Below are 26,073 nucleotides of genomic sequence, written 5' to 3' on the forward strand. Positions count from 1 at the left end.
AGTTAACACCCAATTGTTTACAAAGCACCCGCCAAACAAGTCGCATATAGGACCAAATCACATGCCCCCGTAAAATCGGATCCAGCTGAACGGAGGGTGCATGCAACAAAAATAACCCAGAAACAGGACACAAAAAATCCCTCTCCACCGAAAAGGTCAAGAAGGAGGAGCTCTCCAAGCACCAGTCCCGAACTTGGCGTAGGCCACACGCCAAATTATATGAGCGTAGATCTAAAAGGCCGAATCCCCCCTGCCCCTCCGGGAGCATCAAAACGCGCAAGGGTAATCGAGGCCGTCGTCCTTGCCACAGAAACACCAGTAGTGCACTATATAGCTCCTCCAAATCACTGCGGCGTAGCCAAATCGGCAAAGTCTGTAATAGATAAAGCCACCTGGGAACTATCATCATATTATATAAGAAGATGCGTCCCGCAAGGGAGACCGGCAGAGCCCCCCATAATCGTAGACTCTCGACCGATTTCCTAAGTAAAGGTCGCACATTCAACTCATAAAGGCGTGTCAAAGAAGAAGGGATCAGTACCCCCAGATATTTCACCTGCCGGGAAGCCTCCTTCAGGGGGAAGTCAGACCACATATGAGAAACAGTTAAATGAAGAGGGAGCGCTTCTGATTTGGATACATTAAGTTTAAGACCCGAAAGCTCCCCAAACTTCCTAAACAACTCTAACAAGACGGGAAGATTGGCGACCGGATCAGTTAAGATAACCATGATATCATCTGCGAAGGCCATACTACGTAAAGAGGAAGTGCCCACCCCTACTCCAGTGAGCCCGGGATGCATACGAATGTGAAGTAATAATGGTTCCAAGAATAGAATATAAAGCAAAGGCGACAGGGGACACCCCTGCCGAGTACCCCGGTGTAAGGAGAAAACCGAAGAGGCAACCCCATTTATGAGCACAGCAGCCGCAGGATTGGAATAGAGGGTACAGAGAGCCCTCATATAGAATCCAGCCACCCCGTATTGATGTAGTAACGGGAAAAGAAAAGCCCACTCAACCCTGTCAAAGGCTTTTTCGGAATCAAAGCTAATAGCCAAGGCAGGCATCCTCCGGGAATCACAATGCGCCAAAGCGATCAGGAGCTTTCGGACATTATGACCCGCCTGACGACCTCTCACAAAACCTACCTGGTCAACCCCCACTAGAGAAGGAACCAGCGGAGCCAGTCTATTAGCCAAGATCCGGGCTAAGATTTTAAGATCAACGTTGATAAGAGAAATAGGTCTATAAGGCTCCACCAATAGAGGGTCTTTGCCCGGTTTGGGCAGTACCGTAATTAACGCCTGATTCGAACAAGGTGGAAAGGAACCCCCAGCCACTGCCTGCTCATAGAACTGTCTCAGGGGGTCAGCCACATAACCCTGAAGGAGACGATAGAATTCCCCACTGAATCCGTCCGGACCAGGGGATTTACAAAGAGGTAAGCATTTAATAACCCCCAAAACCTCCTCCCTAGTAATAGGGGAGGCCAGACCCACACTATCAGACTCCGAGAACCGAGGCAAAGGCAGAGAGTCTAGATATGCCTGAATCAGAGAGTCCCGGTCCACCACCTCCGCTGTGTAAAGGGAGCTATAAAAGGAGACAAAAAGCCTTTCAAAATGGGACTGAGCTGTGACCAGCCGTCCCCCAGTGTCTCTAAGTGAAGTGATGGAGGAGGTACCCCTTCGCGCCTTGGTCAACTGGGCCAACATTCTGCCAGGTCGATTACCAAAGCGGTATAACCTATATTTGTAATAAAAAAGGGATTTTTGGGCTCGGTCATATAAAAGGGCATGGAGCGCTGACTGTGCCATCTGAAACGCATGTTTATGAGCCACAGAGGGGGAATGCAACAGTAAAAGTCTACTCTCCCGTACTCTACGTTCAAGAGCCAAAATCTTAGCCGCCATCATTTTCTTCCAGCGAGCACTATAGGCCAGCACAGCCCCACGAATCACTGCCTTGGCAGCCTCCCAAAAGAGAACACCATCACCTGCATGTACCCCATTAAACTCAACATAATCCCGCCACTGCCTCTCAATATACGGTTTAAAATCAGGGTCAGAGTAGAGCCCTACTGGAAAACGCCAGCGCCCGCCACCCCAAGGGGGTCTGTCCGCAAGACAAACATCCATCCAGACCATAGTATGATCAGAGAGAACCAACGCTCCTATCTCGGCTCTGTGAACTGCAAAGAAAGAGGAACGCGAAAGAAAAATATAGTCTATTCTAGAGGAAGAATCATGCACCCTAGAAGTATGGGTAAAATCCCGCTCCCCAGGATGGAGCGTTCTCCAGACATCTACCAAATCTAAGATATTCACCCAGCCATTAAGCCCATTATCCGATCTCCGGGAGGAACCGGCGGACCCCCTGGTAGAGTTCAGCACAGGATCCAAAATAGAGTTAAAGTCCCCCAGAAAAATTTTGTGGGCCGCAGGCATGTGCTTCAATTTAATTTTGAATGGGTCCACATCAGGCGCCAGTTTCCTAGAATTGATATAATGTAAAATGATTCCAATTTTTTCTTGTTAGTCCTCCTCCTGTATAGTGGACCAACTAGCAGGGTATATTATATTTGAGTTTCCTTGGATTGATCTTTGATATTGTCATTTATTTTGCTTATTTCTGAATGATTGTTTATGTCATCATGTAAAATGCAAACTTTAATAAAAAATAAAAATTCATGCTAATGACTCTTCCAACTCTTCTGCTGCTAGGCTTCTGGCCTTAACATCCTCATTCAGTCTTCAGCCGTGGTCCACCATCCCTATGTACTAGAATGACCACTGCCTTGATCTTGTCTTAACTGCTCCATCACAAACTTCTCCACCACAGTTCTTCCCCTCTGACCATTATCTGATAACTTTCACAATTCATTACCCTCCTCCCCAGACCCAGCCAATTTCCACTAGTACATTCAGGAATCTTCAGGCTGTTGATCCGGCTTGCACTCTGTCTACCGCTGTCTTACTCCTACTCTCAACCACTATGCTACACACGTCTGTAAACAAGGTTGTCTCCTCATTGTCTCCTTTGCTCTAGATATCTCGCTCTCCTCACCCCATGTTCTGTAAGTTGCACCAAACCCCAGTCTTGGCTGAGCTCTAAAATCTGCTAAGTGCTTTCCTGTGCCAGGTCTGCTAAACGTCTTTGGCTCAAAATCTGCACTCATGCCAACTTCATATGTTTCAAATTCCTTACCTATTTCCAGTATTCTTTCACTTGCCAAACAAGACTACTACACTCATTTGACTGACTCTTTTGGCTCCAAACCTTGCCTTCTCTTTGCCACACCGAACTCCCTACTCAGTGCCCTCATCTCTAACTCCTCCATCAATTTCTCCATCACTTCCCCCCCCCCCCAAGACTATGGCTGAGTACTTCTATGTCAAGATTGACAAGATTAACCTTGAGTTCTCTACTAAGGCTCCTTTCCTTCCCTCAGCCCACTCTTGTCAACCCTCCTTCAGCCCCTGCTGCATTTTCTGAAATCACTGGAGAGAAACCTGAACATTTTCTTTCCTGTTCCTCTGATCTGATTTCCACCCATCTACTCAGCACTATCTCTTCTTCTATCACAGCCTCAATCTATCACTTTCCACTGCAACTGTCCCTAATGTCTTCAAACATGCTGTAATTATACCACTCCTCAAAAAAACTTCACTGGACTCTATTTGCCCTTCCAATTATCATCCTATCTTCCTCCCCTTCTTATCCAAGCTACTTTAAATATGATATTCACTGCCGTTGCCTTGACTTTGTCATCCTTAGCTATTCTTGATCTATTCCAATCAGGTTTTTGCCCCCTGTACTCTACAGAAACTGCCCTCGTTAAAATCTTCAATGACCATTCCTGGTCAGATCCAAAGGCCTCTATTCTATCCTCATCCATCTCGATCTAGCTGCTGCTTTTGACACTGTAGACCAATGGTTCCCAAGCCTATCCTGGAGGACCACCAGCCTGTCAGGTTTATATTCATTAGGGCTCTCCCGAAAACCCGACTGGCTGGTGGTCCTCCAGAACAGGGTTAAGAACCACTGCTGTAAACCACCACTTTCTCCTTGATACCCTGTCATTACTCAGGCTCTGTTCTTTCTTGTTTATCTTCTTATCTCTCACATTGCACCTTTAATGTATGCAGTGGTGGATCCTCCTCCACTGCTATCCCACTATCAGTTGGGATACCCCAGGGCTCTGTCCTGGGACTTCTTCTTTTCTCTATCTATACTCATTCTGTTTATACTCTGATCTCCTCCCATGGTTTTCAATATCGCCTCTATGCTGATTCCTCCCAGATCTATACCTCTACACCAGAAATCTCTACAGGAATCCAGGCCTGATCCTCAGCTTGCCTACCCCACATTGCCTGCCTATACCGAAAATGGTGCAATTTAAACCACCCTATGTCCACCAAGTCTGTATGTTATGTCTATACTGTAAATGGTGAAATTCTATGTCTGCCAAGTCTGTATTTCCCACTAAAGTTTGTCCTGCTTATACTGTGAATGCACTCTTGTAACCAGTTCTGGGTTCCTTTGGGAGGACGGGCTAAATGAATGAATAAACATATAAATAAATAAATAAAATAAATATATATCCTGCTGCCACTTAAAATTAAATATGACCCAGCCAGTTGAGAGGGTCCTTCTGGGATCTTTAAATCAACACCCAGCCGCGGAGAGAACCTGCCGCCAGTGCTTTGAAGCACTTCTCAACATTGGGGCAGGCAGTCCCGCAGCTTACTGCTCCAGCCAGCTGAGAGGGTCCTTCTGGGATCTTTAAATCAACACCCAGCCGCGGAATGTGGCCCGCAGTCACGAGCCAAAGGGGCTTGCCCCTTTTGAGCCCCTTCGGAGCCCAAGAGGAGCAGGGAGTATCGAAATTTACCAATATGGGCAAGAGGAAGGCCAAAGTAATACCACCAACTTTGATGACTGGTCTGATGGATCGCCACCTTATGGCTCCTGTGTTGTTGCAGGTGAAAGAGCAGAATAGGCTGCCTGCTTGTCCTGGGATAAAGCACAGTTATCCAGGGACAGCAGGCAGCTATTCTCACAACCCACCCACCTCCCCTGGTTGGCTTCTCTGCTAGCTATCTGAACTGAGGAGACGCGCCCTGCACTGGGCGGGAAGGCACTCGTGCATGCGCGGTGCGGGCGACTCGAAAGTTCAAGTTTCTTCAAGCAAGTCTGCTTGTGAGCTTCCGCATCCGGGCTCTGCTGATGACGTCACCCATATGTGAGAATAGCTGCCTGCTGTCCCTGGATAACACCTGTTACGGTAAGTAACTGTGCTTTTTGGCAGCAGGCTCATAAGTTCCAGTCTGACTCTATAGGACTGCTCTGTTACATCCTACTTGTCCAGGAATAGAGTGGGACTGTACAAGAACAAAAGATTAGGTTCTTATCTTTACTAATCTTCTTTCTTGTAAATCCATGCTTTTTTCCTGGAACCTGCCCTCGGAATTGCTGATTCGCCAATTGTCTGCCTTAACAAACACGGGTAAGCTGGACTTTGTAAGATTACCATCAGAATATGTTTTGCACTTTGCATCGGAGCTCTCAAATTGTAGCACAGGTGCAGGTTGCAGGTTGTTGGTGCAGGTCGTGTCTCCTTATAGCACAGTTTATTTCAGATTTATACCATTCAATAACCTGTTTTTATTATTTCAATTGTTTTATTATGATATTTCATGTTATGAGCAGATTAGACTGATTTGTCTGGGAGTTTCTTCGTTCCCCTCCCTTTTGTCTGTCCTGTACAGATGACTTTTCTGCTTTTCTACATACTAAATCCCTGAGGGCTGTCCTGAGATAAGAAGGGAAAGTCTATAAAAATTATGTAAATGAGCTTCCTACAAGCAGTCTCACAGCTGGGGATGTATAACCCACTTGTCCAGGAATAGAGTGCGGATTTACAAGAAAGAAGATTAACAAAGGTAAGAATCTAATCTTTCATTTGGTTGGAAGAGAGATTTGAATCTTTTTTTTTTTTTCCCCTTTTTTTTTGGTTTCGATCAAAAGCTGAAAAACAGTATGTACAGAAGAGCTATGAGCAACTGCAAACGGAGACAAAAAATTTCGAGGAAACTCAAGCTAAGAAACTTAATTATGAATTGTAAGTTTCTTTTAAATTATCTTGCTCATTATGTTCTAAAGATGATAATTTTACTCTGAATCTTATGCAGTAATTGGAAAATGTATGCAATGGATGAGTTTTCATGTACTTTAGGGGAATTTTTTCATCTTTCACTGTCTTGATATTAAAAGATCAGGGAGAGGAGAGTCCTTGCAAGCATCTACAGATATGCGCCACAAAGCGTCCACATCATGTTATGTGAAAGTGGATGTTATGTGATTTGTACATTGTGATTTGTACTTTTTTTTTTTTTTACTATTTAAACTACTTTCCCCTGTCCCCAAAGACCACAGATGCTGCTATCCTCCACTCTAACACCCCCCCCATCAAAATCAAAGCCACTGGTGCTGCTTTCCCTCTTTCTGCATCCAAGATGAATGGCGATGCTGTCCATCTCCTTCCCCCACCCCCAATCGGCACTTTACTTATCATACACGTGCTGATGCTGAAAGAGGCTGACGCCTCTGTTCTACACTAGACCAGTGTGGAGCCTTGAGTATCTGTGCATGTTCAAGGCCTTCCGGCTCCCGTCCTCTCCAAAATTCAAATCCAGCAGACTTGCAAGACTGCTGCTAGAAGCTTTGGCAACCATTTTTACTGTGGAGGAAGAATGGGTGGGAGTGAGTGGGAATCGCTCCTGCCTCAACATGCTGCTAGACCATTAGAAAATTGTGGTAGGCTTGGGGGGGGGGTCATGATAGGCTTGGGGAGTGGTGATCTCACTTGGGAGGGAGAGAAGGAATGCTAGCTGACATTCTGGTGGGGTTTGCGGTGTGGGTATGTGCTGACCGTGGCAGCAAAGGTCTGCTGGTTCGGGGAAGTGGGGGCTTGCAACAGCGGTGGAGGGGTAAGGCTATCAGGAGGCAGGGAGAGTGGTATGGCACATAAGGGAGAAATGGTAGAATTTAAACCCTCGGTTTATATTCAAGTTACCATTTTTCCCCTGTGGTGCGCTACCACTCTCCCTCCTTCCCTCCTGGTAGTATAGATATGAAAAGACACAGTAGTGTTCTCTTTTTTTTTTTGAATTTCATATTTATTGAATTTTTCAATATATTCAAGCATACAACTTGTACAGAAAGGAAATTTAGCAAGAAACTAATACAAATGAAAACATATCAAAGAATATCAAATATAAGCATAAATTTCTACTCAAGTCCTCAATCGGATCCAAGAAGGGAAATAGGCGAATCAAAGTAATTATATTAAACCAGACAATAACTAGTCGGATGAGATTAAAGCACCCTTACTTAAACTAAGCACTTTCTTTCTCCAGAGATGCAGTTGAGAGAAAAGTTGTCGGTTGAGATGGCTCAAAGAAAACATATTTATGAGAATGATAATTAACAACACATTTACATGGGTGTCGCAAGTAAAAGGTCGCCCCCAGAGATAAAACACCAGGTTTCCTTAACAAAAATTCTCGTCTCTTTCTCTGCGTATCCTTGGCCAAAAGTAGTGTTCTCGTTAGGGCAACACGGACTGTATGAGTCATGTCTGTAAGTCTTTTAATGTACATGCGTATACTGTAGATCAGGGGTGTCGAAGTCACTCCTTGAGGGTCGCAATCCAGTCGGGTTTTCAGGATTTCCCCAATGAATATGCATGAGATCTATTTGCATGCACTGCTTTCATTGTATGCTAATAGATCTCATGCATAGTCGTTGGGGAAATCCTGAAAACCCGACTGGATTGCGGCCCTCGAGGAGGGACTTTGACACCCCTGCTGTAGATGGTGCATATTGGGGTGGTTACGTCCTTCTATCATGTGGATGAATTGCCTCTAAAATAAAGTTTTTTAAAAAAGAGAGTTCTTTATTCTTGTACAATCTTCTACTACTATTTCTAAAGCGCTACCAGACTTAGACAGTCACAAAGAAGACAGTCCCTACTCTATTCTTGGACAAGTGAGTTATGCATCTCATGTCACCAGACTGCTTGTAGGAAGCTTCATTTACACACTTTTCTGTCCCTCCTTCTTACCTAAAGGACTGCCCTCAGGAGGAGTGTGTGGCGCGGTGGTTGAAGCTACAGCCTCAGCACCCTGAGGTTTTGGGTTCAAATCCCGTGCTGCTCCTTGTGACCCGGGGCAAGTCACTTAATCCTCCAGAGTCCCAGGTACGTTAGATAGATGTGAGCCCGCCGGGACAGATAGGGAAAATGCTTGAGTACCTGATTGTAAAACTGCTTAGATAACCTTGATAGGCGGTATATAAAAATCCTAATAAACTTGAAACTTGAAGCTAGTTGCTTTCCCACAAGCCAGACTGTCTTTTCTGCTCGTGTTTTTCTTTTCCTTAACTTGATGATCATTGTGCCCTGTTGAGTCCTCATAGAAACATAGAAAACTACAGCAGAAAAGGGCCATAGCCCATCAAGTCTGCCCACTCTAATGACCCACCCCCCTGGCTTTACACCCTTAGAGATCCCACGTGAATATCTCATTTTCTCTTAAAATCTGACACGCTTTTGGCCTCGATTACCTGCAGAGGGAGTTCGTTCCAGTGATCGACCACTCTTTCGGTGAAGAAATGCTTTCTGGAATCACCATGAAATTTACCTCCCCTGATTTTCAGCGGATGCCTTCTGGTAGACGAGGGGCCTTTAAGACGGAAATATCATCTTCCATCTCGATACGACCTGTGATATATTTAAACGTCTCAATCATGTCTCCTCTCTCTCTTCGTTCCTCAAGTGAGTACAGCTGCAATTTATTTAGCCTTTCTTCATACGGGAGATCCTTGAGACCTGAGACCATCCTGGTGGCCATTCGCTGAACCGACTCAATTCTTAGCACATCTTTCCGGTAATGTGGTCTCCAGAATTGAACACAATACTCCAAATGAGGTCTCACCATGGATCTGTACAACGGCATTATGACTTCTGGCCTCCTGCTGACAAAGCCTCTACGGATACAACCCATCATTTGCCTTGCCTTAGAGGAAGCCGTTTCCACTTGATTGGCGATTTTCATGTCATCACTAATGATTAATCCTAAATCGCGTTCTGCCGTGGTCCTAGCTAAGGTCTCACCATTCAGTGAGTAAGTTCTGCATGGATTTCTTTTACCCAGGTGCATTACTTTACATTTTTTAGCATTGAAGCTTAGCTGCCAAGTCGATGACCATTGTTCCAATAGTAGAAGGTCCTGCTTCATACAGTCAGGCAAAGTGCTTTTACCTACTATGTTACACAGTTTGGCGTCGTCGGCAAACAATGATATTTTTCCTCTAAGCCCTTGGGTCATATCACCTATGAATAAGTTGAATAGAATTGGGCCCAAGACCGAGCTTTGTGGCACTCCACTGGTCACATCCGATGTTTTGGAGGGGGTACCGTTTAGCACCACCCTCTGAAGTCTACCACTTAGCCAATCCTTAACCCATGCAGTTAGTGTTTCCCCTAATCCCAGCGATTTCAACTTGTTCAATAACCTGCGGTGTGGGACGCTATCAAAAGCCTTGCTGAAGTCCAAATACACTACGTCTAGGGACTCCCCGGCATCCAGTTGACTTGTTACCCAGTCAAAGAAGCCAATCAGATTTGATTGGCAGGACCTGTCCTTGGTAAATCCGTGTTGGTGGGGATCATGTAGATTTTCCTCGTCCAGGATTGTGTCAAGTTTCTGTTTTATCAGTGTTTCTATGAGTTTGCTCACTATGGATGTGAGACTCACTGGTCTGTAATTTACCGTCTCCGTTCTGCAGCCCTTTTTGTGGAGTGGAATAACGTTAGCTGCTTTCCAGTCCGAGGGGACTCTTCCCATCCATAGGGAAAGATTGAAGAGCTCGGATAATGGTTTCGTCAGGACTTCACTCAACTCTGGGGTGTAGGTTGTCTGGTCCCATGGCTTTGTTCACTATGAGTCTTGAAAGTTCGCAGTAGACGCTACTGGGTGTAAACTCAAAATCTTGAAATAGGTCTTTCTGGCTTTCCCTTGTCCGTAGCTGAGGACCGGTTCCCGGCGCCTCACAGGTGAAGACTGAGCTGAAGTATTCATTAAGTAGTTCTGCCTTAGTGGAATCTGATTCTGCATATTTCCCGTCCGATTGTCAAAGGCGTTCTATCCCATCTTTGTTTCTTTTCCTGTCACTAATATACCTAAAGAAGGATTTATCCCCTTTCTTAATGATCTGTGCTAGATTCTCCTCTATTCGGAGCTTGGCCTCGCTGACTGCTTTTTTGACAGCTTTAGACCTGTCCAGATAGTCTTCTTTCGCCTCCCGCTCTCCTAAATGTTTGTAGGCAATAAATGCTTTTTTCTTCTCTTTAACGAGATCCGAAATTTCAGTACTGAACCACTGGGGTCTTTTGCTTCTCCGACGTTTGCTTACTGTTTTTATATAGCGATTTGTTGCTTCGTGCAGGGTGGATTTCAGAGTTGACCACATAGCCTCCACATTGTCTGTTTTTGCTTGGTTGTGCAGCTCCCGATGGACAAAAGCTCCCATGCTGTCGAAGTCTGTGCCTCTAAAGTTGAGGACCCTCGTCGCTGTGTTTGATCTAGAGAAACCTTTCTTGAGGTTAAGCCATACCATGTTATGGTCGCTGGAGGCCAGCGTATCGCCCACCAAGACCTCCGAGGCGCTGTTTCCGTTGGTGAGTACCAGGTCCAGTATCGCCTGGTCTCTAGTGGTTTCCAATACCAGTTGTTTGAGTCATGCACCCTTTATGGAGGTTAATATTCTTCTGCTGCCACATGTAGTCGCAGAGAGTATGTTCCAATCTGCATCGGGCATGTTGAAGTCCCCTAACAGTACTGTGTCCCCACGCAAAGTGATGTTCTCTATGTCATAGATTAATTCCATATCTTTGTCTTCCTGTTGTCTTGGAGGTCTTTATACCACACCAAGGTACAGGCATTTATCGTTCTCTCTGGCCAGGTTTACCCAGAGAGATTCCCCGGTGTATCTAACATCCGTGATTCTGGTAGTTTTGATGTTTTCCTTAGTGTATAGTGCTACCCCTCCTCCTAACTTGCCCTCTCTGTCACGACGAAGTAGGTTGTAGCCTGGTATAACCATATCCCACCCGTGCGAGTCTGTGAACCAGGTCTCGGATATTGCCACCACATCCAGATCGGCGTTCATTATTCCAGTTCCAGAATTTTATTGCCCAAGCTGTGTGCATTTACATACATAGCCCTCCATACCTGTGAAGAGAGTACCTTCTGAGCTGGTATGACTCCTAAATTATCATGTATAGTATGGGTACTTACCTTGGACTCAGAAGTGTGGTTGTGACTCGCCTCCTCAGGGTAGTTTCTTACTGCTCTGGAATGTGAGTGTGTGCCCTCCCCCAACTTACCTAGTTTAAAGCCCTACGAAGTAGGCGGGCTAGTCGATGTCCGAATATGTTCTTACCTCTCCTAGTCAGGTGGAGTCCGTCTGGTCCTTGTAGTCCCTGGAGCGCCTCTCCATGGTCTAGGAATCCAAAGTTTATCTCTATGCACCATTCACGAAGCCACTCGTTAGTCCTTTGGATGTGCTCTTCCCTGGCTCTGCCTTTGTCTCTTACTGGGAGGATCGATGAGAAGACCACCTGTGCTCCTATCTGCTTCAGCTTCTTACCCAGTGCTCCAAAGTCTTTGGGTATGTTCTCCGAGGTGCTCCTGGCAGTGTCGTTCGTACCTACATGGATGAGAAGCATAGGGAAATGGTCCTTGGGCTTTAGAAGATTATCTAGACAGTGGTGACATCCCGTATCCTGGCTCCGGGGAGACAGCAGACCTCCCTTGACTGCAAATCTGGTCTGCAAATTGGCCCCTCGGTGCCCCGCAGCATGGAGTCCCCGATAAATGTAAGGATTGTTAGTGGCCCCCACAATGTATGGTTGGTGGGGTTATATTAGAGGCGCCCTTACACATGCCAGGTCCCAGGTTCAGTTCCCTCACTGAAGATTCACCAGGAAGTAGACTCAAATAAGAAACACAGCCAGAATGATTGCATAAAGAATATATTATAGAAATAGGCTTACAGGAAAGCAATATTTATAAGCATTACAATTAAGGAGAGAGCAAAGCAGTTTCCCTGCCTTACAGAGTTCAGAGGCAAAGAGACAGAGAGTCTGAAGTTCTAAGGAGAGCCAGAAAGAGAGAGAGAGAGAGAGAGAGAGAGAAAGGGGGATGGGGTGATGGTCTAAGTTTCGGGTTCCATAGATAAAGAGAAGGATAGACAGAGAGATAGACAGAGAAATAGAGATCTCAATGTGTGTTGCAGAGAGAAGGCTTTTATAGCTTGGAATCTTATTCTGAATATAGAAACTATTGTATGTCCCAGTATCTTTCTGTTTAGAATTTGTAAACTGTTTGAAACAATGGTTAATTTAATTGATAAGGAAGGTGTGATACTTGCAGGCATGGTAGATGGGATTAGTCTCTGGCTTCTTTGTCTCATTCAAACAGCCTATCTTCTTGATAAACAATCCAGTATGGCTGGATGCTTAATGTATGTGAATTCTGTGCAGGAGCACAGAATTTTGCATCAACATTCCAGAGTCAGATAATTTCCCATAGGCCTTTGCTGACATTAGTTATGCCAACTGAAAATGCTGAATGCTAGCAATAGCTATGCTGACAACCACCACTCTGCGTTCCTTCCGGGGGGGGGGGAGGGGGCAATCAATGAGCCCCGGAATTGAAGCAGAGTGCTGGGTATCTTCCTGAGCCTCTTCCGTTACCTCCTTTGCGGTTCTATCTTGTAAGATCTGAAATCTGTTTCTCAGGGTGAGTTGTGGGGTTGATGTAGAGCTACCCTGCTTGAGAGAAAAAGAAGAAGAAAGTGAGAAAAGGGGGGGGGGTTTCTGTGCTTTCCCGTGGAGGAGGTTACCAGCTGCCAGGGGCCGGCCTCTCCAAACATTTCCTGTACCCCAATCGTGGAATTTAAAGCTGGAGGGAACAGCTCTTGCTGCAGGAGATTGCAAACTTGCTCATTTCAATTTGCTTCCAGGGGGATGGCTGCTGGGCAGTGCTCCCCGGAAAGCCTGCTTTAATGGATTGGTGCCCTTGAGAGCATAGCTCACCCCAGGTTTGTCCGCTAGTGGGTTTGAGTGCAGGCTGCATGGCTCCATGGAGGTTAATCCAGGATCAGTGCTGACCGGGTCCTCCCCCCCCCTGCTGAGTCTACAGAATGTGGAGTAGTGTTGTTCCAGAGAGGTAGTTAGAAGACCAGCAATCCCATTTTCTAGGCTCTTTGAGACAGAAGAACTCATTGAATGCTGATTCAGCTTCTCCATTACAGCACAGCATAAAGGGCTGACAGTGAGATCGATTTTGGGGGGGTATTGAAAAGTGGATTTTCTGTTAAAATATTGTTAGCCCACCCCCCCCCCCCCACCCCAGAAAACATAAAATTACCATGTTTTAAGAGTCCCGGTGTTTTTTCCTGGGCTGTTTTATTCATAAAATTGCTCCCTAGGTATCTTGGATTTTCCCGATTTGGATTTAGTTATTTTTTTGCATTTGCAAGCTTCATTTTGGTTAAAAAAAAAAAAAGCCTATCAGATAGGTTCCCCAGGGTAAGATTCATTGGATTCATGCTTCATTTGCGATGGATGACTGACTGGCTAGCGGCTGCATTCCAAGTACCATGCAGTACATATGGGTGTGTAATGACTTCAGAATTGATCTCAACCTATTTGGGAGATTCTGCAGCTATGTCCAGCTGGGGCTGGCCAAAAAAGGACTAGGAGAGAGCACAAGTGCATCCCCAATGAAATGCAGTCGTGCTTCCACTAGCAAATCCTCCAGGAGCTCTAAGAAGGCTCATCCGGAGGTGGCTGTCCCTCAGGATTCCATTTTTCCCACCGGATTTTACTCATTTGCTGTTCTAAGCATATTTGGAAAGAAAAAAAAAGGGAAATAAATTACAATTTGCTGGCTCCACTTCCTATGGCATTGCCTTTGGAGTTGGGGGTTCCTCCCGGCCTCTGCTGTGATTGCCTCCTTCGGGAATTTGATGCAGATGGGGTTCAGTCCACAGATAGCCAATGATGATGATCTAGATGAATTATCTATGCCCTTGATCACTCAGACAGGCACTACTACAGTGGGAGATGTGGCTATAGTCGCAGACCTGACTGATCCCGACCTAGATGAGGCCCAGGATCTTGGGGGATATTCTATATTGCGGTGTCTTTTTTAAGCCCTCCAACATCATTGGTGTTATTTCTGATTCTCTCCAAGAATTGAAGCTGGAAGCTAGCTAGCCCAGCAGTTTGCACTCTAATGAGTAGTTCTAAGTCACAGTTCTCCTCTCTGGATCATCTGGACATGGCTAAATTGCTAGGAGGCACCAAAAGCGTCTCTGCGAGAACCATTTTTACACTTTTACCCCATGGCTGAAGAGTTTACCCAGTGCTTTGTTTCTCCAAAGGTGAACTCCTTGGTGGCACAGGTCACCGAGCATACTTCTCTTCCTAGCAAAGGTAGGGTTGTGTTGATGGATGCTCAAGCCCTTAGGATTGATTTCATCCTTAAACTGATTTGCGACTTAGCCACTGTGGCTTCCTTTGTGACTAGAGCATGTCATTCCAAGCTGTGCCACAATCCTGACACTATGATACTTCCAGATCTCCCATTCTTGCTTTTGGGTGTGAACTATGTGGCTGATACCTCATATGACCTGTTTCTAGTGGTCAGCAAGTTCTAGGCAAGGGGCTAATGTGCAGGACCAGAGACCACAGTCCTTGTCTGACCATAGACTAAACTAAACTAACTAAACTAAACCTTAAGTTTATATACCGCATCTTCTCCACGGAAGTGGAGCTTGGCACGGTTTACAAGAACTTAAAACAGGGGTGCCCACACTTTTTGGGCTTGCGAGCTACTTTTAAAATGACCAAGTCAAAATGATCTACCAACAATAAAATTAAAAAAAAACACAACGCACACTGTACGCATAGAAAATGTTAATTATCATTCCTATTCCAGGGTTTTTCAAAGAGGTCAAAGCAGATGACTCTATGCACTATCACCTCAGTAACAACCATACAAAAATAGACAAATATACCCCCCTCCCTTTTTACTAAACCACGATAGCAGTTTTTAGAGCGCAGGGAGCTGCGCTGAATGTCCAGCACTGCTCTCGATGCTCATAGGCTCCCTGCGCTAAAAAACTATTGTGGTTTAGTAAAAGGGGACCTTAGTGTAAAATATAGACAGCAGATATAAATTCAGACATATTTGGATCACTAAATTTAAAATAAAATCATTTTTCCTACCTTGTCTGGTGATTTCATGAGTCTCTGGTTGCACTTTCTTCTTCTGACTGTGCATCCAATCTTTCTTCCCTTCTTTTAGACTGTATGCTTCCTCTCCTCCAGACCTTGTTCCCTCCCCCAACTTTTCCTTCCTCTCCCCCTGCCCTTTCTTTCTCTCTGCCTCCCTTTCTTTTTTTTCTGTTTCTCTTCTTTCCTTCTGTCTCCCTGCATGCCCTTTTTCTTTCTTTCTCCCTGCCCTCCCCCAAGCCACTGCCATCAGGGACCAGACCCCAAACTCCCAGGCCCGAAAGCCGACGCCGCCCCAAGCTCTCCCTGCTTCGGCCGACCAGCATTCCTCTCCCCGAAGTCAATTCTGCCGTCGGGGAGAGGAAGGCTGATTGGCCCAAGATCGCGATCGACCTATTGGGGGAAATGCTGCCGGGTCCTGCCTTCGCGGAAACAGAAAGTAGGCAGGACCCGGCAGGAAGAAGAACAAATGCTTCACTAACCTGTCTCCCGCCTTAGCCCATAGCGAACGCTTGCTTCAGGGCTCTCAACATGTGCGTGCCGGCTTCCCTTCTCCTCACCCACCCCCCCGGACATAACTTCCGGTTTCGGAGGGAAGAGAAGGGAAGCCAGCACGCACACGTTAGAGCCACGGAGCATAAGTTCGCTACGGGCTGAAATCTCCAAGCCGGTTTTTTTTGTTTTTTTTAATGTTCAGCAGTGGCGGCAGCAGCAGATGACAACTGGGCGGACCGCCCAGCTAAAAGGCCCTAGAGAGAACACTGGAGAGGAAGGCTGATCGGCCCAGTAGATCAGGACGGCAACACGAGTCTATCACGGAGCCCAGGATGGGCTCCGCAATCGACTCGTGTTGCCTTCATGAGCTACTGGTCGATCGCGATCGACGTGTTGGGCACCCCTGACTTAAAATATAAGAAGAGAAAGGAAAAGGTTTACATGAGCTTATATATAGAATGGAAGAGTAAGGGGGAAAATAGAATTACATGTTAGAGAAGAGCCAAATTTTCAGTTGCTTGTGGAATAGTTGGAGAGCCCAGGTTCCGCAACGAGATAGTAAGGTCGTTCCAGATTTTGAAGAGAAGAGATTGTGATTTTGAAGAGAAGAGATTTTCCCAGTTTACCTGCATAGAGAATACCACGTAGTGAGGGGAAGGATTGTTTATATCTTTGGGCGGGTCGGTGGAGTCAGGACTTGAGGAGTTAAAGGATGGTGAGATTAGGAGAGGAAGGATGCCGTTTTGGGCATTGGGGCGGTCTAGCTTTTGTTCCAGCTTTCGTTCCTCCAGGCGCTATCATCTGTACTTGGGCAGTTCTTCAAGGCAGCACTCCTTTCAGGCCACAGACAACAATTTAATGGGGCACATCATCCCCAGTCTTCTGAGGATCAGAGGACGGCTCTTGGACTTCCTGGCTAGGTGGAGCTTCATTGCCTCTGATCGCTGGGGGATGCTGGACATTCTGCGGGACGATTACAGACTCGATTCTTCTGGTCTCTCCTGGTTTTCTTTCTGGATTCTCCTGCGGGCTGACCAGACAAAGAGTACAGGGCTGACCAGACAAAGAGTACAGGTCCAGAGGTTGCTCGATGTGGCGGCCCTAGAGCCCATTCCGGAGGAAAACTCGGGCTCTGGCAGGTACTCGATAGGCTTCCTCGTGTCAGAGAGGCTCGGAGAACTGGAGACCAATCCTGGTTCTCAAAGTGGTCAATGCAACCTTCAAATTTACCCATTTCAGAAGGAAAGCAGTGAGTTCAGTGGTCGCCTCTGTGGCACTGAGGGAGGGAGTCTCTGGATCTTACAGAAGCTTATCTTCTTATTCTCATCCTTTGGGAACACAGGTTCCATATGCTGCAGCAGCATTTCAATTTTGCAGTCTTGCTCTTCAGGTTGGCGACGGCCCCTCAGACTGTCACTGGTGTGATGTTGGTTGCCGCAGCTCACCTGAGGCTGCTAGGGATCCAGGTGCTTCCTTACATGGTCGACTGGCTTATCAGGGCCCTGTCGGAGTCCAAAGGGTGCCAGGCAGTTCTCATAGTGGTCCAATGGTTTTGAAACTTGGACTGGTTAGTCATCTTTTACTTTTTGGAAGAGCTAACTCAATCTATCGCAGGACCTGGAATTTCTTGGACTCCGTTTTGCCCCAGCTGTTCCTTATGTCTTTCTTCCCATTTCTCACCAGGAAAAGCTTCGTCAGATAGTTCGTGCCCTCCTGGAAGCTCCTTCTCCCACGACCTGGCAGTATCTGCAGGTTCTGGGCTCCATAGTTATGTCCACAGTCAAGGTGTCCTGGGCGAGGACCCATCTTCATTCGCTCCAGGATGCCCTCATCTGCTATTGGAGCCCTTGGAGAGCTCTGCTGCATGTGCATCTCCCTTTGACGCTGCAAGCATGGTACTGTTTGGCATGGTGATTAAATCCTCTGTCTTTGTCCAGGGGGCTGTCTTTTTGGATCTCTGCCTGGGTGATTCTGATGACAGGTGCCAGCCCATACAGCTGGGGATCTCTTTATGAGGACAACCCAGTTCAGGGACAGTGGAACTCGGAGCAATGCGGCTGGCTCTTCAGCACTTTGTAAGCTAGCTGAAGAATATGGTGGTTTGGGTATGCCATTGCAGTTGCTTATGTCAGTCACCAGAGAAGCATCAGATATATGTCCTTGGGCCAAGTGGCCCATCTGCTCTTTCTCTGGGCTGAGCATAGTCTCCTAGCCCTGTCTGCAGCATGCATTATCTGGAGTGGACAGCATGCAGGCAGATTTTCTCAGCTGCCAAACTCTGGACCCTGGAGCATGGTCCCTGTCCCAGTGAGCCTTCCAAGTTTTATTAAAAATTTGATAGAAAGCTTAGGGGATAGATGGGGTTGTCTGACGTTCGACTGGATGGCTAGGGCTCCCTGCAAGATGGTGGACTGGCTCTTCAGCCGCCAATGCGAACCAGGACAAGCGGGGTGAAGAGGCCGCTGCTTAGCCCCTCCAAAGTATTTAAATGACCTCATACCGAAACCCAATTGATAATATATGTTTAATAGTAATAAATAAAAGACAGCTTCTATAAAAATAGTATCCAAATGGGATATAGTATCAGCAAGTTAGGCTAACAGAGGAGCTTACACAGAGTACCAGTATGTCATGTGTTGACCAATCCGTTCTAAAGCTTAAGTCAGCAGGTATGCTACTTTTATACCCTAGTTTAGTAGCCTGGGGTTAAGAGTGCTACCTAGTTACTAATTACATACTTAGTTTCTATTGTACTGTCGCACTTGTCATTTTTGTTGATTGGATGGTATACATACTGGCAACTGAGTCATAATGAAGCATGGTGTCACTTGGTGTCAAATATGACTTCTCTATTTAAGGTCAATGATCCTTGAGGGTGGGCATCCTCACTCCCCCCTCTTAATCTTGCTTGTAGATTGCCAACAGCTTTATTTACAGACTAGTCTTTAAGCCCGTTACATTAAAGGGTGCTAGAATAGATGTCTTTCTCTCTCTCTCTCCTTGGCTGCTTTCTGTCTGTCTTTCTTTCTTTCTGTCTCTTTTTCCTCCGCTGTCCAACACCATCCCTTGCCAGCTCCCCCTGTCCAGCAGTAGCCCTTCTCCCTTCCTTTTATGCCCCCCGTGTCCAGCAGCACTCCTTCCCTGATCCCCCGTCCCTCTTCCCTGCTCCCCCGTCTATTAGCACCTCTTCCGTGCTCCCCCTGTCTCACTTCCCTGATCCCCCGTCCATCAGCACCTCTTCCCTGCTCCCCCGTCCATCAGCACCTCTTCCGTGCTCCCCCTGTCCCTCTTTTCTGTTCCCCTGCCATCAGCACCTCTTCCATGCTCCCCCTGTCCCTCTTCCCTGCTCCCCAGCCCATCAGCACCCCTTACCTGCTCCCCCTGTCCAGCAAGTTCATTTGCAGCCTGGTGAGGATAGTGGCCAGCTGTAGCGAATCTTGCAGGCCGCTATACACCTCAGTAGCAAGTTCCCTTTGACGCGATCGCGTACGTCAGAGGAAACGTGCTACTGAGGTGCTGAGCAGCCTGTGAAGTTTGCTACAGGCAGCCGCTATCCTCACTAGGCTCCTTTGAGGAGCAGCGTCGGCAGCGGTACTGGGCAGTTTCACACCAGCAGCGGCCACCACGGCCGGCAATCGGGCGGCGATGATGCGGCTCTGGCGCCGCTGGGAGAGAGCTTTCCTGCGCTTCCTCCAGCAGCAGCGGTTGGTGAGTGAGGGCGGTTTTATTATTTACAGATGATGTCATTTTGACCATGTCATCTTGACCTGACATTGTGGCTTTCTTGTGTCCCAGAATAGAACATCCACCATTTGTCACAGTCAGCAGATGTTTACCAGCTTCTAGGGCAAAGATGAAGTCATCTTGCAAAAGTGTTATTTATGCTGACAGGAAAATATGCACTTTTTGCACAGTTCATAGACCTTATGGTAGGTTTGATTCAGCAGCACAATGCCCCTCCTCAGGGTCTCCTAAGGTAGATACTTTGATTCAGCCTTAGCCATGAGAGGGCTTCCTCTAAAGTGTTTCCTCCTTGGTCCATGATAGGCCATCTTCTTCACAGGATTACATCACCCCAGGACTGGGTGCTTCTGGTAATACCGAATTGGCTGCGTCATCTATGATATTCTGACCTTAGTTGCCTTCAGCTGGACTAGGGACTCGGACTTCTCTGCCATCCTCGTCTTCTCTAAACAACATGGCATAAATGCTCAGGAACTAAGTCTCTCAATTGGAAGGAAGCTGTGGAATGAAGAGGTTTTGGATGAATGAGAATGGTGATAGACTCAGAAGTAACCCGTCCCCACATCATCTGAGCAGTGCAAAGTCAGTGACATGCTTCTGTGAATGCTCAGTTTAAGTACTGTAGAAAAACAGCAAATGGGCTTTCAAACAAACATCCTGCCCATCATAAGCAAAAGCATTATAAAAAACATTGGGCAAATGTAGGATTGATATACACCTTAACTTTCAACATTAATGCAATAAAGTTGCAAATTTTAGAATTATTCCTCCTCAAAATTGTATTATATGTAAATGCCACACTAATATTTTCAAAACTATCTCATGTTCTTGATATGAAATTAGGAGGAGTGTACATCATAGAGCTGGACAGGCTTGGATCATAAGGCCTCTTATAATCTATATGTTATTCCAGGTCCCCATCCTGAAAATGTGGTTTTAATCATCTACTAGTTTTTTAGCTCGTTACATTAACGGGTGCAACGAATAGATGTGTAGACTTAGGCATTTCTTTCTGTCTCTCTCCCTGCCCCCTTTCTTTCTTTCTGTCTTTCTTTCTGTCTCTATCTCTGGCCCCCTGTCTGTCTTTCTTTCTGTCGCTCTCCCTTCCCCCTGTCTGTCTTTCTTTCTGTCGCTCTCCCTTCCCCCTGTCTGTCTTTCTTTCATTCTCCCTTCCCCCTGTCTCTTTCTTTCTTTCTGTCTCTCTCACCCTGTCTGTCTTTCTTCCCCCGGACAGCCACAGCGCCCGCCCATCTACCAGTCTCATGCTCTCAGCCGGGGCTTCTGAGCGCCGTCGCCCCAGCCAATCGTCGGCCACCTTGGTCTCGGCCACTCTGCGGTGCTAGGCGGGCACAGCCAATGCCGCTGTCACGCCAACCCGCCACCGAGCCAGCCAATGGACATCACCCTTGTGGCTGGCATTGTGAAGGGGCGGCGCGGTGTGGCCTGCTCTGAGGGGAGGGGGGAAGTCCGCTTTCTTTCCCGCCTCCAGTTTCGCTCCGCTCTTGTTTCCGCCGCGCTACGGGCCCGGAACGCATCGTAATGGTAAGTAGCAGGCTCGGGAAGGCGACGGCAGGACTCCGCATTCGCTCCCTCCGCCACCTGTGGTGATGTAGTAAGCGTGCATGCGTACTATTGCCGCCACATCCTGACAGATCAGGGATCAGGGAACACCCAGCAAGAGTGCGCATGCGTGCTTAGTGTTTTATTATTATAGATACACACCTCTATCCTCCCCTTACATTGTGAACAAATGGTTTATGTACTGAGCATGTACATAGGGAATGCCAGCATCAGTAGCTAAAAGCATGGGGAACTCGGAGAGAGAACATCTTCAGTTGGTGAGGCTTAGGTATCCCTGCTAGATAAGACATTAATTTTAAACCAGCAGGGGTGGTGGGAGGGCAGATAAAGAAAATGCACGGTGGCATGTATTCTCTCATTGTAAATCAGAAAATATAAGGCACACAAAGTGCAGTTTGTTGCCAAACCCTTAGATACACTATATAACAGCAATGTAAGAATAAATCTAATCTTACCTTTCCCTTAAAGGAAAAAAAATGCCTTGCTCCAAAGATAATTCTCACCGAGGTACAATTAGCTAGATATGGTGGTGGTGGCAACAGAAAAATTCATCTGTCAACCAGTTCTTTGTCACTTTCAGCTAAATTTTTGGTCAGTGCCACAGAAGAGTGTACTTTATTTTATCACTAGGCCTTACCCATTCACTTTGCCCATATGCAAGGCCTAACTGCGAATGAGGCATCAAAGAGCTGGTAAAAAAAACCTGTTGCACCCATTGATAGAAAAAGGACAGACATATGGTGCCTTCAAATTCCAGAGAGAGACTGCAAAAGGGGGCATTGTGCTCTAGTTGTGGACATTTGCACAGTGCAGTGCACAGAGTCCTACCAAGCTGGATTTTTCAACTTGGTAGAAATAGCACACCTGAGATCTCTAAAGCTCTTTAGTGCCTTTGAAGAATCCAAAACAAAGACTGCCTCAGAAAAGTTTTAGTAACTGACCTCAAGCTACAAGCTTATTGAAGCATAGAGGATTCAGGTTATTAAAGAAGCAAACAGCAATTAAAATAGTGGCCTAAATTTCTCAAATGCAGGAGCTAGCCAGATCAGCTTGATACAGCCCACTGCACATTTATATAGAAGGGCGGGGAGGGGAACCACCAGCTAGTTCATCAAATACAAAACCAAGTGGCAAGGCCTCCCCCACACCAACAGAAAGCTGCCCCCATCCCCCACAGAGAGCCATCTTCACTGCCCTATCCAGGCCTACCTTAAAAACTATGGTGAGTTAGTGGCCTCAGAACAGAAGAGATCCCCAGTTGCTCCTGCCCATGCCAGCTCTGCATTCATAATGGCTGCCAGGACCTATATGGCAATACCACATGACTGTCGTGGGAAACTACAGCAACCATTTTGAAACTTGAGCCAATTGCTCAATTTGGCCATTATGTTATATTACAACACTGTAAGGATGCATCAATGGTGGAATACAAACTTGGTGGAACATTGTATAACCGCCAAATATGATCGTGTTGCTGCAGAAAGATTTAATGCTTAAAAAAATTTTACTAAAATATGGAAGCCACTGGAAATCTTATAGCCATGCGCCTGTTAACATGGTTTGTCTGGATGGGGTGTACATCGATACTGTCTTTTTTGCTGTATTTATGATAGTATTAATGATTATAATTGTTAATTTGTTGTTTATTTTGTTCTGTATTTTTTACTTTTTATTCATACATATGACCTATGTTATATTATATTGTGTTGAGATTCATATATGTAAGATTTCTTCTTTAAATACCAAAAAAAATTATTAAAATAAAATGGCTGCTGAGAGACTGCTGCAGGAAGTTGCAGCAGCCATTTTGACTGGGGATCATGTCTACCCCAATGATACCATCATACCACCAGGGCTTCTAAGATAGGCCCAGGGAGCACTATGGATGGGAGGAGAGCAATGATTTTCATCCAGGCAGGGGATTGCTTGATTTTAACTGAAGATACACTGGCATTTTTGCCTCAAAACAGAGAAACCTGAATTTTGAACGGTTTAGGCACCAAAGCAGAACTCAAAATTCAGTTGGTTTCTACTGAAATCCAAACTGGCTGGTGGTCCCCACTCCAGGGAAGGTTTGAGAACTACTACATTAGAGAACGCTTCACTTCCCATTCTCCCCCCATTATGTATCCTTTTACTCTTCTTCCCACCCCTAAATCCTAACCCTCCACATGTATACTCTAGAGGAGAGGAGGGACATTTTAATACTTGAAAGGTATTAATAATGGACCAAATCTTTTCCAGAGAAGGGAAATTGGTAAAAATGGAGGGCATAAATTGAAGTTGCAGGGTGGTAGCCTTAGGAATAATGTTAGGAAATTCTTTTTTACAGAGATGTGATGGATGCCTGGAATGCCCTCCCAAGGGAGGTAGTAGAGAGGATTATCCTAGAACAAGCAGGCAGCATATTCTCACATGTGGGTGACGTCATCCACAGAGCCAGGATGTGGACAGCCTCGCAAGCAGACTTGCTTGTAAAACTTTACGAAAGTTCGCAACTGCCGCACTGTGCATGTGCGAGTGCCTCCCCACCCGATTTAGGGCGCGCAACTCCTCAGTTCTCAGTTTTCCTCGGAGCCGACAAGCCACTCGTTTTGATGCTGTGCACTATATTTAGTTCTACTCATGCCTTCTCTCACCGCAGCTCGTGTATTTTCTTTACAGGGTCGCTGTGTTTATTTGCGCATTTCATTAAAAAAAAAAACAAAAAACAAAACAAAAAAAAAAAAATATATATATATATATTTACTTTCTTATTTTATTTGTCACGGTGGGGGCCTACTAGTGGCTTCAGCCTGTGGGATTCGAATTTACCGCACCCGTGTTTCATTTCAGTCCCAGCCGATCACAGGATTACGAAGTGTAGCCTGACCGTGTTGGAGTCGTGCACCCACTGTGCTACACTTACCATAGTTTTCTCTGGCGTCAAAATCTTCAACCTCGACCTCGATCAAACTTTCCTCAATGGAGAAGTCTTCGGAGAGCTTTGCTAAATCTTCCTCTGGGGCGCCGTTATCCTTGGTGTTATCAGCTGCGATTGCTAAGCAATCCTTGCGGACATGCCACCTCTAAACCAGTGCGTCCGGTGAGTCTGAGGATCTCCAGGATACGTGTCTCAAAATCAAGGCAACACTCTTCCTCGAGGTTGTCTTCTTCGGAGTCTTTAGCCACACCAGTCATACCAGCTCCAGTGGTCTCGGTGCCGGCTTTGCAGAGTATGTTGGTTATGCTGCATCAGGAGTTTTGTAACATGCTTGCCAATTTAACTCCTGCTTCATGTAGGCCATCCTGAGCACTCGGTAGTAATACAAGGAGTTGAGTCCTTGAGAGTGCCTCCAGAAAAAACAACACACTCTATTCATGGAGTTGAGTCCTTCAGAGTGCTTCAAGATCAATCTACACACTCTATGCAAGGAGCTAAGTCTTTGCGAATGTCTCGAGATACTTCTGCACAAGGAGCTGAGTCCTTAACAGTGTCTTGACTTTGATCTCCAATTTTCAGCCCTACCTCTATGCATAAGGCATTGCCTTCTTTGAGGCACAGGGCGAGGACTCCTCAACATTCCTCATTGAGGCTGCATTCGAGATCACTACCTCATTCTCTGAGGCATAGTTCATCTCCACACCATCTATCAAGGTATTCATCGAGACCCAGGTCCTCTTCTTGACACAGGATTGTCTATGTTTCTCGAGGCATAGACAATCCTCAAGACAGCCACCTTCCTTCTCAAGGAAATCTAAAGCAGAACCACTTTCATCAGTTGAGTCCTTCTCCTGTGTTTTTTCATCACCAGCTGGTTCTTTTTTGCCTAAGAATTCAGATTTCAGATATCAATATTCCACAGTGGCTTCACCCTCTTTCTTTGTCATGAGACATACTTCGAGGGGTTCCCGGTCGCCTTCGACTCAACAGGATCTCCCCTCTTCTGCTTCAATGTCCTTTACTCAATTTTTATGCCAAATAAGTAAAGATCTTAACATCACTTTGCAGTCTGATTCAACATACTATAAGGAGTATTTGGAAGAACTGGGTATACCTCATTCTCCTACAGATTCATTAAAATTACTCATGAATGACATTTTCACTCGAACTTTCAAAAAGAAATCTTGCTACACCATATTCCATTCCTGCTGTGCCAGCGAAATTGGAATCTTGATATCAAATGGTTCACTGTATGGGATTTGAAAAGCCTCAACTCTTTTTGTTGAGCAACCAATCCAACCAAGATCTATGCCACAGTCCTACCTGGCCAAGAGGGAAGGGCCATGGATAAATTTGACCGACGCCTGTATCAAAATTCTATGATGACAATAAAATTTTAAACTACAACTTTGTCTCTACATCCTATCTCAAATTTTGGGCCAATTTTTTCAAGTACCTTCCAAAGCATCGCCTGACAGAGTTCCAGCTTATGCATTCCACTCTGGGACAACTTCGCATACATATGATGCTTTTGAAATGTCCTCCACTGCTTTCTCGGTGGCGATGCACTGTCTCGCTGGCTCCACACCATAGATATGGACCCAAATCTATAAGATCGACTGGCAAACATCCCATGCCAAGGCATTGAGTTGTTTGGTGACTCTATTGAGGCACTTACAAAGCGCTTGTCTGAGCATGAGAATTCATTTGCCTCCATCATCAGATCAAACCCGAACCCTTCCACACCTCCCTCTTCCTACAGGCATTTCCTTCAGAAAGCAGCACCTGATTCAAGGCAGCCTCTTAAGAAAACAGTAGCTTCAATGGCAGCAGTGCAAACCTCAGACTCCTCCTGCATCTAAGCTTTCTCAGTCTTTTTAACCAACTCCCACAGAGAGCATAACCTTACTCGTTCTACCTTTCTCATCTCTTTTTTCCATAGGGGGTCGTTTTCCATC

At 46.1% G+C, this 26,073-nt stretch overlaps 1 protein-coding gene across 1 annotated transcript in view; it reads left to right on the top strand.

The window, feature by feature from the left end:
- GOLM1 (golgi membrane protein 1) overlaps window positions 1-26,073 on the top strand; it is a 242,290-nt gene that overhangs the window by 97,723 nt on the left and 118,494 nt on the right. The window contains exon 5 of the mRNA XM_033927763.1: window positions 6,033-6,126. Coding sequence (XP_033783654.1) covers window positions 6,033-6,126 — 94 coding nt within the window. The remainder of the gene's footprint in view (window positions 1-6,032; window positions 6,127-26,073) is intronic.

The sequence above is a fragment of the Geotrypetes seraphini genome, chromosome 1 (genome assembly GCF_902459505.1).
Source record: "Geotrypetes seraphini chromosome 1, aGeoSer1.1, whole genome shotgun sequence".
Taxonomy (NCBI): Eukaryota; Metazoa; Chordata; class Amphibia; order Gymnophiona; family Dermophiidae; genus Geotrypetes; species Geotrypetes seraphini.